We start from the raw sequence: 14,952 nt of genomic DNA, 5'->3' as shown, positions 1-14,952 counted from the left end.
CTGGCCATTGTCATTCATGATTTACCTCCACATTAACTACTGTAATGCTGTCTGTGGGGGGGTGGTGTTGCCCTTAAAGCAGAATGATTTCAGCTGGTGCAAATGTGGTAGCTCAATTATTGATTTTCTCATTTAACACCTATTTTAAATGCTGCACTACCTACGCATTTATTTATGCCCCCAAAATCAAGCTTTCACACCCTGAAAGACTGACTCCTGACTCCTGATTATCTCAGGAAGCACCACCATCCAACAATTAAGTTCTACCAAAGAGGACCTGCTGACCATTTTATCACATGGAGTCTTGTTTTGCAGCTCTAGCATGCTCTTCATCAGGAAATTTACGTGGCTGTTTTACTTCCAAAGGCAAGTCAAAACTTTTTTGTTCAGCCTCTGATACTCATTTGTTAGACTGATACATTCTTGTTTTGAGGCAGTGCATATTACTATATTAGCTTTATGCTTATTTCTATGCGTAAATGTGCATATGACCCTCTCAAGTCTGCATGCAGATAAATTGGGTAGGTCCATTTCAGGCTTGGGTGGAAGAGTGCAAGTGTACCCCTCTGCTTAGGTTAGAATGCTAGAAGACTAAATCCAGCCCACATTCCACAAAAAACTGTGGATCCCAACTTTTCACTATTAATTGCCAACACAGGTATTATGGCCAGAGAGAGAAAATAGCTAATGCCTGACAGTTATTCACAACTGACACTGAAGGCTCTACCCCACATTATTATACTGCCGATTCAGCTTTTTGCAGTATCTGGCATGCATTGTTTCAGAAAAGTAGAAGACTAATCTTCCAAGAGAGAGGCCTAAGCTGGTGCACACTGTGTGTGTAAGTGCAATCAGCACATGCACCAGAACTATTCCATGGCACGAGCTTACCATTCTTGTTTCACTTTGCACAGGGTTTCTACACAACTGTTTGGAAATGCAATACCCAAGTAGCACTAAATAATGATTTCATGGCAAACTGAAGCGGGGGGCCGCATATTGAGCAGGATGGGGGAGATGAGCTAGGGACAAGAAGAGGCATTCTACCATCTATTCTAAAGGCAATGTTCCTAACCCACTGGAAAGTGAAACTTGTGATACCTGCAGACGTATGAGAAGACTGGAAAGCTTTCAAACACAAGTGAGACTAAGTATTGAAAAACCAAAACAGCCACTATAAATTACAATATCACTGTATTTGATCCTGGAAAGGGATCACTAGCATTCTGCTCATCATACGTTAAGACAGGCATAAAGTTAAGAGCATTTAGAGTACAGGATGATAAATGCTACCATGAGAAAATCAGATGGAACTGGGCATCAGCAAAGACTAAGGGATGGGGGATTCAAGGAGGCCACAAAGGAGAACTGCTTACTAAGACACTAATAATAACAGACACTAAGGAATGTCAGGAAGCAAATACAAGTTACGTTACTACATCAAACACTGAGTTATTAGAAGGGCTGAGCTGTGGAATTATGCCATTGCAGAATACTGTGAAAACATACCTTGAAGTCCTTTCTGCGTTAGTACTTTAGCATCCCTTACATGTATTTGCATAGCTGTGTGTGCTGTGACCTCACAGGAGAGCAGAAAAGTTTTAGAATGTAGTATTACCTGCAGAATACAGCTTCCTTTTAAAAAGAAAAGCAACTCTCAAACCCTAATAGTTACAAAATTAAGCTTAAAAAAGCATGGGCAATGCCTGCTGAAAAACCAGAATTGCCGATTACAAATTCCAGTGTTTTTTTAATTAATTTTATTTGTTAATTTTATATCCCGCCATTCCTCCCAGAAAGGAGCAGAGTCTTCACTGACCTCTGTAGGTCCTTGTTGCTGTCTAAAATAAATTACATAAAAATAAAAAATGCAGAATACATTATACAAAATTTATATGGACTGGAAAAATTGGACTTTAAAAAAAGGAACACAGCCTGGCATAAACTCTATTCTAAAATGGCTTTAACAGCCCACATTTGATCTATATAATGTAAAGAGCAACCAATACAAAGCAGTTTTTAAAACAAACATCCATGTACGTATTGTACTACACAATGACAAAAAAGCATTAACATTTCATACATCTTATGAAAAAATTGTAAATGCTTTCCCCCTTTCTTCTCTATTACTTCACATTTATTTGTCCTCTAGAAGGTCAGAAATTTTGGCTTTGAGCAGATCATGAACAATAACTCCGGCAATATAGGTAAAATTCATGCATCATCATTCAGCTGGTCATCTTGTAAATGATTTTTAACATTAAGTTCAAATTCCTCATGGCTTAGTTTTTGGGAGACAGGAGTGGAGGCTACTTTACTTAAGGCCTGGGAAGAGTGTTGAGTTAATAGGTAATTACAGAGTGGAGTCCGCTTGAGTTTTACTGCACGACTGGTTACAGGCTTCTTTGACAATGGGGCCTTCAGGGTCATATGGCAGACTGCCCCATTTTCAGTGCTCTTAACAGATTTGTAAGAATTTTTAGTCAATGGTGTGGACTCGGCAGTTTTTAGTACTTCTTTGCACAGTAATGAATAGTCTCCACTAGATCGCTTAAGAGTCTTCTGGGAAAGAGAAGATGTAGCACATACTCCTGTCTTTAAAGAAGAAGAATTCTTAATTTTGATGTGTGTACTTGTTGATGGACCACAAAACTGAATAAGCTTTCGACCTGTTCTACTGGTCAGGTGAGTTTCTTCCTCTTCAGAAAGATCTATTAATCGCCTGTAAATAAAAGAATCAATTTAATTAATCTACAGTAGGGCCCCGCATTACAGCACTTTGCTTTACGGCGCTTCGCTAATGTGGGGGTCTCAATTAGACGCAATGAGACTAAAGCCCCACTCATACGGCGCTTGTTCCGCTTTTACGGCGATTTTCAGATGGCACGCACCATTCTATTCAATGAGTTCCACTTTTCAGCGGTTTTCGCTTTTCAGAGGGGGTCCAGAACGTAACCTGCCGTATGAGTGGGGCCCTACTATATTACTTTAGGTAATTCTGCACAGAACATGTTTGCAATTGAGAGCACCTCCTACACTCAACCTTTGGATGCAATACTTTTTACTCCACAATCTCCTCAAAGTTGCAGCAGGCATAATTATTTAAATGAATGTGTATTCAGCCAGAGATAACCAGGCCAACATACTGGAATTAACCAGTTATGTTTGGCACAAATAGCAGGGACAACATGCTGTTTATTATCTAATATTGATTACAGGATATTTCCAAGTAGTGAGTCTAATGCTCCTGATTAAATTATGAAATGAGCTAGTGACTGGGTTTTTAATATATAGCAAGTGGTTCATTATACAGTCATTTGTGGACTGTTTAACACAATTTACAAAATTTTCCTGTTTTATGGTATTCATTTGCAGATGCAGTCCTCATAATTTGTGCAATTGTAGTTTTCAGATTAGGTTTGTTACACTGTATTGAACATATATTCTGTAATACAATTAAATCAGATTTTGTAATATTTAATGTATTTGGCATGGTTTTGCTATATAGTTAACATACTGTGCTTAACCTTCCTATATAATCTTTTGTTTTCCATATACTTTCCTTATATCTAGGGGATACAAAGAATTAACATACAGCTAACATTATTTCTAAAAGCAGGCATAAAGTAGCCTCTGTTCCACATGAAATCTTCTTCAAGCAAACTAACCATGATTAAAGGGACGTACCGCCTATGAATTGGAGACATGTTTTGCAGACTTCCTTTCAAAGGGCGTTCCTCAAGAGTCCAGCATTCTATCAGTTCTTGTGGTACTCGCCAGTAACTGACACCTGTAATTTCAAATAATTACTTCACAATATTCGAGGTCTGTAAGTCAGATTTACAAACTCAACAATATGCAGTCAACTAACTCTTTCAGACACCACATATCTATCAAGTGCTCAACTTTAATGTTTGTTTGGTGATCTCAGCACAGCACACGCCTCCCTGAATCATTTTTCCTATTTAGAAAACTACATGTTTTCTTTACAATCTGTTGCTCTCTCTTGGAAAAAAATGTATGACATGGGGATGTCATGTTGGTTCCAGAAAATAGAGAGGAGAGAGAGAATCTGATACTCCTGTCTGCAGAAATGTGCAAGCTTTCAAAACTCACAGACCTCTTCTTCACAAAGAAGTGACACCTATCACATAAAGAAGGCTGAACTCTATTCAAAAATATCCAGAACTTCCGTGTATTTCACATTTTACTTTTACATTCTTAATCATACTTAAGTGGTGGACAGCACGTTTGGTGCCAAGTGATATCAATGTCCATGAAACCTGGATTTATCTAAGCCAAGAGCTAGATCTATATGGATTTACTCCCCAGCCAATCAAAACTAACCACCACAAGAGCTCTTGTACACAATCTTGCATTGATGTTCTAAAAACATGTCTGCAAACTTAAATACAGTAGGACCCCGTTTATACGGCGGGTTCCGTTCTGGACCCCCACTGTAAAGTGGGAGATGCCGTAAAGCGGAACTCCATTGACTTTAATGGGCTGCATTGCGCGAAAACGGCGCAAAAGGGGGAAAAAAACCCTTTAAAATTGAAAATGAAAGGCGCCGCATCAGCAAAACGCCTTAAAGTGGAACGCTGTAATGCAGGGCCCTACTGTATGTCCCAGGTAATGCACAACTGCAATGCAAAATAAAACAAGTTAGCCATTTTGAGAGTTCAATAGGACTAGTATAAGCAAAGCACAATTTTTTAAAATACATTAATACTTCCTAAAGCTAGTATTCTGCCAAGCTCAAGATTTCCCCACCAAACACAGTCAAGTTCACTATTACTTTTCCTTATGCTGAAGAATAACTGAAAATTTATCTTGGCTATCCTTCACTAGTTGACGCTAATTCAGGATAAACATTTTTATTCTTTATGGAAAATACCATCTAAAAAAGTATATACCTCTCCCTTCCCAAGCCTCAAATGCATCCATCATCTTTTTCAATTCAGTCACTGAATAATAGCTCCAGATGTATTGGACGTTATTTCCAGCCTCTCTAGAGAAAAAAATGTAGAGGAAAAAGGATAAATTATGCTACTTTACAAATTGAATTGTTTTGCTAAGGTATAAAAGAAAAAATCATTTAAAACTAAAGGATGCAAAAAGACAATTTCCCCCATTTGACAATATACGCTCATATGTGAAGAATGATGTGATTTGGGCATTTATTCATATGATTGTAAATGGTATCCACACTGCACTATATTTAACCACAGCATATGTGTAACAGGTCTCCATAACAGAATTTCACCACATTAAGATACAACAAAAGTGCAATTTTTCTAAAACAAAGGGGAAGATTACAGCAATACATAAATCATTCTGCCAAAGTAAATATAAGGACCCTAAAGTTAAGTCTCAGTGGGCCCAGTGTGTTCAAGCTTCAATTTCATTTGGACAAATAGCTACGTCTGCACTAGATTAGACCAACTGGCTTTAAACAAGAATCTTGATCAAATGGTCCACAGATTGCAAAGGTTTGGGGAACACTCTCAACCTAGATGTCTAGAAAAATATACACAAAAGTAAACAACAGATACAACTGAACTGGTCTGATGATCAATAACAACTCTTTGAGTATTCTTTTATAAATATCCAAATAAGTCTTTAGTATTTACCACATTCAGGCTGAGCATTGTTAAAAAAATTTTCTGGAAGAGGGACATGTAGACATTCCAGGCCTTTGCTTTTGTTTATATTCAAGGCCCAGAGTATTTAATAATAAGCCACCAATCTTAATCTAAAGAAAGCAGTTTGTGTAACTCAACATCTCTTTGAACTCCCCAGGCATTAAAGAGATGTGCATATGTCTTTACACATCTGGTATTGCCATCTATAAAGATACAAGGTTCTCAACATAATTTACAATCACATTTTAATGTAATCATATGGCTATAACGATTCTTACCTCTTGTAAATATTTTTACTATGAATTCTTCCTCCCAGCTCCTTTTCAATTGCAGCTGTTCCATCTGCTTTCATGGCATACACACCAATTATTCTACTCTCACAACTTGCCCCAGAAGTGTTGAGATAGTGTAAGACCCAAACTGTAGGCTTAGCGCATATTAAGCCATAAGATTCACAAAAACCTGTAAGTGCCTGAGGAAAAATATACAAATACAATCAAATAATCTAAGTTATATAGTAAGTTATTTTCTCCATGTAACATTGGTGTCTTTAAAAGGGTACCAAAAAAAAAAAAAGGATGCAGACTAATCCTGTACATGTTTACTCATAAATCCCACTGAGTTCAGTGGGGCTTATTTCCAAGTAAGTGTGCATAGGACTGCAGCGTCATTGCTTCTGCTCTGCTGAAGAGACAATGCAGGCTTTTCTCTTAGGGTAGTGGGGTGTTGCCCCATGAGAGTCCACAGGCCTCACACACACTCTCTTGTCCCCAATCCCTCCTGAGTTTGTTGACACTTGCTTCACATCTGGCTGGCAACTTCAGAAGTCTCTTTTCCCAAACTTCCTATCACTTGGTTTGCCTCATCCATATGCCCACCCATCCTACACACACATCCAAAAAAACACCCTCCTGTGGTTTTCAGTGAGCCTCAGGGAGGGCATCAGGGATGAATACTCATTATTCCCCCCCAGGTTTCACCGTGTTGGGCATCCCTGAGCCAATCAAGACACTGCTTTTTGACTGTGAGGGGAGTATTTCTTCAGACCTCACACAGCCAATCCAGATGCTCTCTGCTGCATGCAAAGCAATTCACCTGCCCTGTGCCTTTCACCTTAGCCAACATGAAATGTTCTCATTTCTACTATCATCTGGAAAAAAACCTGTTTGTTACTGTGTCTGTTACAGATTTTCATTAATAGGATGGAAACAATAAATCTATAAATGTTTGGCCCATTTTTAATTCCCTGTTTAAGGCTGTGCATTTTGAACCCCAGTACAAAGTTAGAGGTGGCATGCCAGCATAGAGACAATGCCACCCCTGTGCTTGTCCCTCTATTACATTTTGCATACATGCACAATAATTTACGAGCACAAGAAAATTCCAGTACCTTTTTGAGTTCTATATTTGATCTTAAAGAATATGTCTCCATTTCATTGGCCAAATGGTCAGCAAGATTGTAAGGGTAAGGAATGCCGAAGTAATCAGCTTCTTTGTGCAATGCAATTCGTGTTTGCTCATCATCTGGAAGTCGAACTTCTCCATGAAGATAATCTAAGAGATATTTAAAGAGGTTGCCATCTCGATCAATAAGGCATGCTCCTGAAAAGGCAAATAAAAATATTTATTATATTTATGTCTTTCCTTTTCTCCAAGCAGTTAAAGGCAACGTACATACTTTTTCATCCTCCTTTATTTTTAAAAGCGATCATCTAAGACAGGTTAGGCTGAGAAAGAAAAAAATGGCTCAAGATCACCTAGTGAGCTTCATGGCTAAGTAGAGATTGAACCTGGGTCTCCCGAAGTTCAGCCCCACGCTAACCAATACACCACAATGGCTCTCCTGTTTAAACTACTTTTGAAAAAACATATTTTGAGATGGGCAAAATACTACCTGCAAATGTATCTCAATATGCCTCCTTTGTAGTGTAATATTTCAAAAAGACATTTTCAATTTTCAATATTTCAATCACCCCTTTTCCAGACTTGCTAAAAAAAAGTACTAAAGACAAAGAACCCACATAGGTATGTTTTAATGGACATAAAAGGCAAATACAAAAAGAAGCTGATTCTTTCCTCAAACATTCCCACATTAGTTGACTACTTTTGGCAAGCGCTGTATAGCTATGACAAAGTGTCAAACCTCAACACAGCATGGAATGATTGTTTCCACATTTCACATCAGGTACTCCTGTAGGGGGCCCAACTATATCAGATAACATCTTTCTTTCTACTGGAAAATCATAGCCTGAGATCAATAAGTCACTGGGGGAAGGGGAGAGACATGCCCCACTAACATTTTCTTTGGAGAGCCTCTTAAGTTGTATTCTCCTTATACAGAGTCTAGAAGAAATCTTCTACAAAGCCAGACTGAATTGGGATGCTAGGAGGATTTTTGTTTTGTTTCCCTGTTTGGACTTTGGCTCACTTCCTTGAGCTACTTACTACTATTTCCTGTGCAGGCTTCAAGCATACATCTGCAAATGAAGGGAGGGCTACACCCTAAGAATAAACTAATGCAGATGGCAGAAACCAAAAGGTGCTAGCTCGGAGGAAACATCCTCTTTGTGAATAGCAATCCAGAGAATAACAGAAACATAGGAAGTTGCCTTATACAGAGTCAGATCATTGGTCCATCTAGCTCAGAAATGTCTATACTGACTGACAGCAGCAGCTCTTCAGGGTTTCAGATGGCACCTTCCCAGCCCTTACTTTTCTTTATCATTCAAAATAGTCTACCTTTCTACTAAAAGGGAATTTGGGAAAAGGCACACTACAAGGTTGCTGCCACATTGTAATTGTCCTCTGAAGAAAATTTGTCAAATTCTAAATATACCAGGAATCACCTTGGCAATAAAATATGCATCAACCTGTAGGATTCTGCATCTGTTTACCAAGCAAATATCTCATAGAAAATTATAACACGGTTCAACCAAATGACCTCTGAAGTCACCGATCCTATCTTTCAGCAGAAAAATAGATTTAGCTCAGTGGTAGAACATCTGCTTTGCATGCAGAAGGTCCCAAATTCAACCTCTGAGAATGTCCCTTGCCTGAAACCCTGAAGAGCCGCTGCCAGTTAGCGTAGGCAATACTGAGCTAGGTACACTAATGGTCTGACTCAGTATAACACAGCTTCCTATGTTCCTAGGGTATCTGTTTTGGAAAGGGCTGTAGCTCAGTGGTAGAACATTTGCATGCAGAAGGTCTCCGGTTTAATCCCCAACATTTCAAAGTAGGCCTGGGGGAGACCCCTCCCAGAGATCTTGGAGAGCCGTTGCCAGTCAGTGTTGACAATAGTGAGCTAGACGGGATCTATGTTCCATATGTTCTCACATATTTGGTGGCAGCTTTAGCTCTCTCCAGCCCTACAATACACCCTATGATAATTGATTTCCCCCCTCTACCACACTTAATTGAAAATTGTTATCCTTTAATTAAAGTATGAAATAAATTTGTTGACTTTTTTGGAAATTAATAACAAAAATTATAATCTATTTGTATTAGCCCATGCTTGTTATCCTTTGGAAGAAGCTGAAAGTTTATAAATTCAATTTATAATTATTTTCAGTCAATTATTATTTTCCCTCAACAAACAATCCACAAAAAGAGGTTTGCTTACTCAAGTTTTAGCTATTTACAACTTATGTATTTTTTACCTGAGTCATCCGTTTTTAGAGGAAACCTTCCACTGAACATAGATGCTAACATTGATTCCTTAAAACGGCATAAAGATTCACGCCTAGCAGTATACAGACAACCACCAACATTAAGTCGAATAATATCTACAATCTCTTCACTCTTGCTATCTTCCATCGCATTTGTAGCTTATGTTGCAGGCTGGATTGTGTACTTTCAAACCTGTAAGTTGTAAAAATTGTACATAGAACAGTAAATAACTTATCAGTCCAGTTTTTGCAACCACTTAAAATGAGTGGGTGTTAAGTGACCCAGCTGAACGGAAAGGGAATATGAAGGGGTACTGCTGGGCTGATGCCTCACCTCATTCCTGTGCAAGGACATCTGCACTGTTCTGGCAAGAGCAGATCATTCTTATCTCATAGGAAAAGCCAACAAGGAATGTATTGGTGCCAATCTAGAATTTCTTTCTTTTGGGCAGGGAGGAAGATAAGGGATTTGCCAAGCAAGCAGGACAGAACTGGATGGCATCACCTCCATTAGTGAGGAAGGTCATGTGGAGAGATAGCAACTCTGGCACTGCATTCCTGTAAACCACATGCTATGTGCTTAAGTAGTTCAATAATCAAACCACTAGACCAGCCTTTGTCACCTGGTGCCCTCCAGATATTTTGGGCTGCACCTCCCATCACCCGACCATTGGCTATGCTGTTAAGACTGATGGAACTTGTGATCCAAAATACATGGAGGGCACTGGGTTGGTGAAGGCTGCACTAGATCAAACTGCCTGCCAACTTTGCAAGGTAGCACCACAATAATACATTGCCACAGTTGCTGTTTCTGGGACAGAAAGGGTGTACACATGTAATGATCCTAGAAAGTGGGGGAAGATGAGTTTGCTGGCAAAGGGGAAATGAATGGATTGAGAGTTAAATGAACAGGAATTGATTTAGAGGGGAATTGGGGGGTGACCCCGTTGGTTGCCATTTTGTCACTAAACAGGCCCAATTATGGCAACCATTTTGTGTTGTTTATGAAACTTTCTCAGATTTTGAAATGTGCCAAAGGTTAGTTTTTGCCAAGGTCTAGAGGTTAAGAGAGGGAAGTTAAAGAGCTGGAAATATTTTTTATGAATAGGCAATCAAGAGCTTAAATGAGCTCAGTTATTTATTTATTTTAAGTAGGTGTAACGTGGCTCAATCCCTTCAGGTCACTGGGAACTGCCTATTCAGTCAGTCAAACATGCCCAGTGCTGTTCTCACTTCAGGGGAAGAGTAGGAGCAATATGAAAACTGAAGCAACAGTGAGGTACTTTTTTAAGTCTACGGGAGTCAGTCTGCCAGACAAGGAGATTACTATGGCACCAAGGTAAAAGAATCAAGTATACTGCAGTCCTGTGCAGGCTTTCAGAACTACAACTTTCTGAACATAAAAAGTTGTATCCATTCATTTGCAGACATTTATGCAGGTACTCCCACCCCAGCCCTCAAATCACTCCATAAACTAGAAATACTTCAGGTCTGTTGCATCAGTTCTGTGCCAGACCTAGTACTTAATTCTACTCAGAGTAGATCCACTGAAAGTAATAGACCTGACTAAGGTCCATTAATTTCAATGGGTCTGCTCTGATTAGGACTAATACTGGATACAGCCCTGTGTAAAAGTGGAGTGGGGAAGGGATCCATTTTTCAAAAATGATGGGGAGGGCAGGGAAGAACATGCACAAGTTATCCTGCAGACAGTATACCTCCATCAATTTTTGGATCTGGCTCCTAGGGTTTGGATTTGTCTATCCCAGCCTACTGAACATAGTGGGATTAAAAGCCTTCCTTTTCTTTTTCTTTTTACTTACAAAAATAAGATGCCATGTGGTTAGCAGTTAACAATAACCCTCATTATTAGGCTCTAGCCCAAACCTTGCACAACTTCATTCTGTAACACTGGGAATTGCATGTTAGCCTACTATGTGGTTGCAGTGCACTACAGAGTTCAGAGTGTGAATGTAAACACATGTATAATTGAAAACTACCATGTTTAACAGTTAATGATTAAAAAACAATATTTTCATGTTTAAAACACCCTAACATTTTAATGCATTTTCCTTTCCAAAACTGGAGAAATTCAATGATCAAGTCTATCTCATGTTGCTTTAAATTCCACAAAGCCAAGAAAATGGAAGCTAAGGCTGACACCTTGACAAACAGGCTCTGTGATTAGCACTGATGTGCAATCTCACATATAGTGCTTGCTTTCAACTTAACCTCCATGCACCCACACTGTTCCTTGGTCTTTCAGGCCCAAATCCAGTTGGGAAGGATGGGGCACCTGGGACTAGCAAAGATGTCCCACACTGTCCTGGTCTTGTATGGCCTAATGAAGCATCAGAGCCGTACTGTAATGCTAAAGGAATACAGTGCCTTGCAAAAATAATTAGACACCTGATCAATGCTTTAATATTACTGAATCACAAATGGTACGTTGTGATTTCGTTCTGTATGATATTTTATTTTGAAACACTGAAACTCAAAATAATTATTGTAAGGTGACATTGGTTTTATGTTGGGAAATGTAAGAAACATAAAAAACTGAAACATGTAGCTTGCATAAGTAATCAACCCACACACATTAATATTTGGTAGAGCCACCTTTCACTGCAATAACAGCTTTAAATCTCTTGGGGTAGGTATATTCCAGGTTTGCACACAGTGTTGGAAGAATTTTGGCCCATTCTTCTTAGCAGATTTGCTCCAGGTCATTCAGGTTAGTTAGACATCACTTGTGGAACACAATTTTCAAGAGTGCCACAGATTCTCATTGGGATTGACATCAGGACTTTGACTGGGTCACTGTAGGATATTCACCTTTTTGTTCTTGAGCCACTCCAACGTTGCTTTGGATCACTGTCCTGCTGAAAAGTGAATTTCCTCCCAAGCGTCAGTTTTTTATGGACTGAAGCAGGTTCTCTTGCAGCATTTCCCTCTATTTTGCTCCATCCATCCTTCCTTCGATTTTAACAAAATGCCCAGTCCCTGCTGATGAGAAGCATCTCCACAGCATAATGCTGCAGCAACCATACTTCACTGTAGGGATGGTGTGTCTTCAGGCATGGGCAGTGTCAGCACTTTGAGCTTTGGCCAAAAGCTCTATCTTGATGTCATCTGACCACAAAATCTTGTCCCACATCACAGCTGGGGCACTCCCATGCTTTCTGGCAAATTCCAGACATGCTTTCAGATGGCACTTTTTCTTTCTTGCCACCCTCCCATACAGACCAGTGTTATGCAGAGCTCTTGATATGGTTGACTGGTGCACAATTCCTCCACTCCCAGCCACTGAACTCTGTAGCTCCTTCAAAGTTATTGTTGGCCTCTCTGTGGCTTCTCTCACAAGTCTCCTTTTTGTTCAAGCACTGAGTTTTGAGGGACAGCCTTTTCTTGGCAGTGCCTGGGTGGTGTGATGCAGCTTCCACTTCCTGATTATTGATCAAACTGTGCTCACTGGGATATCCAAACACTTGGATATTATTTTGTACCGTTTTCCTAATCTATGTATTTGGATTACATTATCTCTCACTTCTGTAGAATGCTCTTTGGTCTTCATTTTCCTATAGATCCACAGCCTGACCAATCAGCCCTCAAGAGTGGGGTTTTTATCCTGTCAATGTGACAGCAAATGTAATGCTTCATGGATAGAGGCCAATGATAAGGTAACTGTGTCCTCGATAGGTCACTTTCTTTCACGTGTAAACTGGGAGCTTCCACAGCACATGGGTTGAATACTTATGCAAGCAACATGTTGCAGTTTTTCAGTGGCCTTTTCCTCTAGGGTTCTGCCTCATCCCACTCATTTACCAGGTTACATTAATTAAACTGTGTAGGGGAGGAAATATACTGGTTAGGGGAACGACCAGCAAAAAGGCAGTCTGTACTAGTTTATCACATAAGCCCACAAACCTGTTTCTTTCTCCAATGTCCCTTGGAAAGAACCTATGAAATAACAATACAGTTGGCAATCCTAAACACTGAACTGCCAGAAATTAAGACTGCAATACCATGCACAACGGCTAACTTGGGGAAAAGGCCCACTAAGTTTAGCAGGAGTCACTTCTGAGTAAACATACATAGTTAAGATGATGCAACACAGGATGGAGCACCTGCCTCTGAGCAAAACAGCCAATTGCAACAGTAGAACATCCTTATCAGAAGGACCGCCTACACAACCAGCAAAGCAGCAAGGAAGACACTTTGGAGTGGATCAAAACTCTTCAGCTCTCTGCCACTCTGTGTGTATTGCTAGGCATTAATCGAAGAAAAATGGGGGGAAACAGCTGTTGCTGAGCATGATGAACCCCAATGCCCACTGTCTAGGTGGAAATGAGGCATTACAACAACGTGCAGCCCAATCCTAGAAGCGCGCGCCACGGAGCTAAATGGCAACAACATCTCAAGTAAATATACAACTGTCTGAGCAACATACACACTACAGCAGGAGTGGCTAACCTGCAGCCCTCCAGCTTTTGGACTCCAACTCCCATGAGCCCCAGGGCAACACAGCCAATGGTAAGGGACGATGGGAGCTGGAGTGCACCGACAGAAGGTACCAGGTTATAAAAGAAAGCCACACTCCACCCCATTCCTAAGTCAGAGGGAACGGCCCAGAAACACGCTTCTTTCTTTTTAATAAGTAGTTATTTCCTTGCCCTGCAATTGTTTTTTTCAACCGTTAGCGGCAATGGGAGAGAAGTCGGACCAAAGCACCCAGCCCGGGCCGTGGAAGGGAAGAGGCCTAAGCCATAGCGCCCAGCCTGGCGAAACAGCCGCGAAAAGGCCGGGGAAGGCGATGGGGGGGGAGGGGGGCAACCGGCCACAGACACGCACCTGAGGCGGAGAATGGAGGGAGGGAGGGGAAAGGGCGCAAGGAAGGAAAGGCGAGGCAGTCACGACCAAGCAGCGCGTTACCTTTCCGCTTTGAGGCCGGCTCCACCCACCCATCTCGGAGAGTGACAGACAGCCTGCTCCGCCCCGCCCATCTCTAGCTCCTCAACCCAGCCTCGCGCAACGTCGCGGGCCCCGCGATTTCCAAGCCGCGAGGAAGGGAGGGGCATGGAGCGAAGGGAGGAGTTGGTGCGGGCTGTGTGCCTCTTCCCCGGCAGCGTGTCGTTGAGGGATGAAGGCGGGAAGCGAGAGAGCCTGTCTTTAAGCCAATGCATACGATAAACAAACGGACGAGGGAGAAAAACCTTGACCCTCAGGAACGAACGGAAAAGCACAGCTCTTCCCGCCAAAATGGGGAAGGGGGGATCTTTTCAGTTCCACACTCGTCATTTCTGTAGCCACGCGCCTGATTTGCCCAGGTTACTTGAGCCTTTGCCACCAGCTATCCTGGTTCCTGTGATGCTGGGTGAGCAACCCCTAAGCGTGTTGTTCACAAGTTTTGAGTTCAGCGGGGTGCATGCTTTCATTAATCGTGTGAAAGGAAGGTTTAGCAGGTTGCGGCCAAGGCCTGTTTAAGATCCACTGCTGTGCTGACCCAGGCAAAAAATACTATTCCTGCACACATCCACCTCAAAACTTGTTGAGTGCAAGGAAAGAGAGACATAGTGATCCCTCTAAAGCCTTATCCTGATGACTACTATTTAGTAGTGCTCTTTGATTAAACAAATCATTGA

At 40.9% G+C, this 14,952-nt stretch overlaps 1 protein-coding gene across 3 annotated transcripts; it reads right to left on the bottom strand.

Annotated features, from left to right (window-relative positions):
* Positions 1-1,182: 1,182 nt before the first annotated feature.
* KCTD18 (potassium channel tetramerization domain containing 18) lies at positions 1,183-14,346 on the bottom strand. Of its 3 annotated transcripts, none has more exons than XM_061608059.1 (7): positions 14,243-14,345; positions 9,305-9,506; positions 7,036-7,247; positions 5,924-6,117; positions 4,917-5,011; positions 3,688-3,790; positions 1,183-2,722 (listed from the first exon to the last, which is right to left on the bottom strand). In XM_061608059.1, the coding sequence occupies exons 2-7, from the start codon at positions 9,459-9,461 to the stop codon at positions 2,215-2,217; spliced, it is 1,269 nt and encodes a 422-aa protein (XP_061464043.1). In that variant the 5' UTR covers positions 9,462-9,506; positions 14,243-14,345; the 3' UTR covers positions 1,183-2,214. The 3 variants fall into 3 exon arrangements, with proteins under 3 accessions (XP_061464043.1, XP_061464044.1, XP_061464045.1); XM_061608060.1 differs by having other exon boundaries at positions 14,162-14,249; XM_061608061.1 differs by having other exon boundaries at positions 2,609-2,722; positions 3,669-3,790; positions 14,243-14,346.
* Between the last annotated feature and the right edge of the window lie 606 nt (positions 14,347-14,952).

This window comes from Rhineura floridana, chromosome 2 (assembly GCF_030035675.1).
Source record: "Rhineura floridana isolate rRhiFlo1 chromosome 2, rRhiFlo1.hap2, whole genome shotgun sequence".
NCBI lineage: Eukaryota > Metazoa > Chordata > Lepidosauria > Squamata > Rhineuridae > Rhineura > Rhineura floridana.
The sequence above is the reverse complement of the archived record's forward strand: the minus strand, read 5'-3'. Positions and strand labels throughout refer to the sequence as shown.